Genomic DNA, 3309 nt, shown 5'->3' with positions numbered 1-3309 from the left:
GGGGAGTTGCAATGGTGTTATGTTATTGGTTATTGTATATATGTGAATATTGTGAATAGCTTGATTTTTTTGGATTGCTTGCTAGTTAGGACTTTGTTTCATTATTTCTTAGTAGTTTTTGTTTTTATTTTCTCTTTTCACCATGAATTTTCATTTTGGCTATGAGTGTGATTACAACTATGTTGTAGGAAGTGGAGATTACAATGAAGATGTGTATCAAGGATGGAATAATCAAAGGTGGGAGGAGCCATATGCATATGATCAATCCTCTTGGCAACAACCTCCACCAATGCACTATGAAGAAGAGCCATTCTATGATGCATATCAATCCAATGGCTATGGTGAATCACCTTGTGACTTTCAAGAACCACCACCAGATGCCTATGAACCATATCCTCAACATAACTCTCAACCATACTCACAAGCCAAAGCCCCTTCTTACCAACCACCTTCATATGACTCTAATACATATCTCATATATATAAGGTGTGAAAAAATGGTATATATAACAAGATCACCACTATATATGGTAGTTAAAGTGAATGGTGACCATGAGTGGCTTTAAGATGATCGATAAATATGGAAGTGACACCTAACAATTAAAACACTAGTTAAAACATTAAATTTCCGATATCGGATAATGTTAGATAGACAAAAAAAAAAACAGCCAGAACTTACCTTATTTAGCATTCATTAATTGTCACAACAATTAATAAATGCTAAATAAGGTAGGTTATGACTGATTTTGGCTGATTTTCTTTGATTACCAAATATTTTCGATATCTTAAATTCTTAATCGTGCTAATGACTAATCTGAAGATGCTAACCAAAAGCCTTTTATCACCGTGACAATGTTGATAATATAAGAAAAACCAAATGACATAAGCGTAATTGTCATTTTTGTAAGTTGCAATGAGATTGTTTTATATTTGTGACATGTGGAACGATTTCAAGGTATGGTAGGACTGTAATGAGAGAAGGTTTTGAAGATTGATGAACAATGCTAAAAAAGAATACATAGTGAATCAACTATATTGTATGACGTTAAAGTTATTTAATTTGTTGGGGTTGGAAACTTTAATCCAAAGTTGTAACATATTACATAAAAAGAGAAACTTGTAAGTGGCGATTTTGGGGAGAAAAGAGGTTGAGGAAATTTACGAAGACTGTATGATAATAATGTCTCAACAAACTTATATTATCCAAGAACTTCAAATATTGCTTTATTTTCCATGAGAGATGAAATCAAACCAATAAAATAAACATTACCTATATAAAAAATTAAAGTTTAAAAACAGAAAACACTAGACTGCAATAGTTCATGTGCATCTTCCATTTCATAATATATTCTTTTTTGGTTATTAATTTTGTATTCTTTTCTTCCACGTTTCTTCTTCTTTTTGGATTTTGCATTATTCTTCTTTCCCCTATTTGATCCTCGAATTAATCTTTTATACCATAATCTTGTATTTTTGATACTTTCCCATATAGCATATATCTCCTCCCAATCTGCTTCATCCAAATTTTCTTTCTCAACTCTCTCAGCTTCTCCTTTTTGATACTCATATATTGTATCATCAGATGTGATCTCAGAGTATTCTTGTTCTTGAACCCGCTTCTCGTTTAGATAGTCAAATACTGCATCATCGTATGCAATTTCAAAGCATAGTCCACAAAATTTAAAGTCATCAAGAGATGCATTCGGATCCCTCAAATCTTTTAATTGTTCATCACATCTTGTCCTCAATTCCCCCTCCAACTCGACATCGTGACACAAGCGTAAATCAAGAGATTCAAGATGAGGGCAACCATCAAGAATGGCGCTCAAGCCACTATTGTCGAGGTAGTTTCTAACAAGTTGGAGATGGTGTAAGTTGGACATATTTTGTGCAATAGCCAATGCTTCTTCGTTATCGCCACCATTGTTATTATACTTGAATGATTTTAGAAGAGGACAACCTCGGCCAATTGCTTCTAAAGCAATACTAGAAACACCGGAACAAAGAGTAATATCAAGTTCCTCCAACAATGGAAGCTTTTCAGCAATCTCACATAATCCTTTGTCTGAAATTCCATTGAAGCATTGAACAAGTCGCAAGTGTCGCAATTTATGACATCCTCTTTTAGAAATCACCATACAAACTGTTAGTTTTTAAATCCACAATTAATTTGTCCAAGTCACTTATACAGACAACTTAATAATAATACACCATAATCATAATAATATATCAGGAAGAGAAACAAAACACAAAATAATACATATTTGCACTCTCTAGTAACATTTGAACTTCTATTAGAGAAATAACAATAAATATACTATTTTTTATCAATTATATTAGGTGTATACTAAAATTAGTCTCTAATATAAAATATATATTAAAATACAAAATACACACTAAAAATAAATTAAATTACATATATATTTATATAAATATATAGTGATTAATTTTAATATACAAATAATATTTTTTATTCTTTATGTATGCATGAATTTTAATTACTATCTTAATAATCAAGAAACATAAAAGTGGTGTAATAAGATTGACACTGCAACAAAATAAGAAGGTGACCTCGTGACTGTTTATAATGATAACACTTTAAACATGTGTGAACAATCTTTAATTTCAATATCTTGTTCTTCATTCATGCAGTTACTCAAATAACACTTAATTAGTCACGTACACTTATCTAGTTAATAATAATTTCTGTAATTCGTGAAGCTTTTAACAATTTTTAACTGATTGTAATTCAACTTCAATTCTTCAACTTAAATAAAAATAAAAAATTTTAAACTTACGAGTCAATTATATATTTGAGGAGATCATCGGTACCAAAATACTCAATACTTATGTCTATCAAGTGGCCACAACTACGATCAATTGCATGGCGGCACATCTTCTCCAATTTATAGTCCACCGAATTGCGAATCCCAATGTCGCACATATTGATGGTGCGCCACAAGAGCGGATCCATGCAGATGCGTCGCCATTTGGGACACACGAACTGAGTACTGATTAAGATCTCAAATGTCGCAAGTTTTCCGATGATCATCAAAGTCAGGTCGTGCGGAAGATCCAACCAGTTTACTTTCTTCTCAGGCCCTGCATTAATGGATTGGTAGTCCATTGCGATTTGCAAAGTTCATAGGTAGGCAATGAGGAATTAGAATTTGAGTTAGTTGTGATTTTTTAGGAGTAGATTTTGGTGTTGGTGTTGCCCCCAACTATATATCGCGATTAGTATTTGCTAATTAATTTGTTTTTCTTTCCCCTGAAGCACTTTTCTTGCGCCTCAAGCTCTGACTCATAA

At 32.3% G+C, this 3309-nt stretch overlaps 1 protein-coding gene across 1 annotated transcript; it reads right to left on the bottom strand.

The window, feature by feature from the left end:
- Positions 1–1218: 1218 nt before the first annotated feature.
- On the bottom strand, positions 1219–3178 carry LOC110280777 (putative F-box/LRR-repeat protein 22). The gene is made up of 2 exons (XM_021141839.2): positions 2798–3178; positions 1219–2120 (listed from the first exon to the last, which is right to left on the bottom strand). Exons 1-2 carry the CDS (start codon positions 3124–3126, stop codon positions 1289–1291), a joined length of 1161 nt encoding a protein of 386 aa, XP_020997498.1. The 5' UTR covers positions 3127–3178; the 3' UTR covers positions 1219–1288.
- Between the last annotated feature and the right edge of the window lie 131 nt (positions 3179–3309).

Source organism: Arachis duranensis, chromosome 4 (genome assembly GCF_000817695.3).
Source record: "Arachis duranensis cultivar V14167 chromosome 4, aradu.V14167.gnm2.J7QH, whole genome shotgun sequence".
Classification (NCBI taxonomy): domain Eukaryota; kingdom Viridiplantae; phylum Streptophyta; class Magnoliopsida; order Fabales; family Fabaceae; genus Arachis; species Arachis duranensis.
The sequence above is the reverse complement of the archived record's forward strand: the minus strand, read 5'-3'. Positions and strand labels throughout refer to the sequence as shown.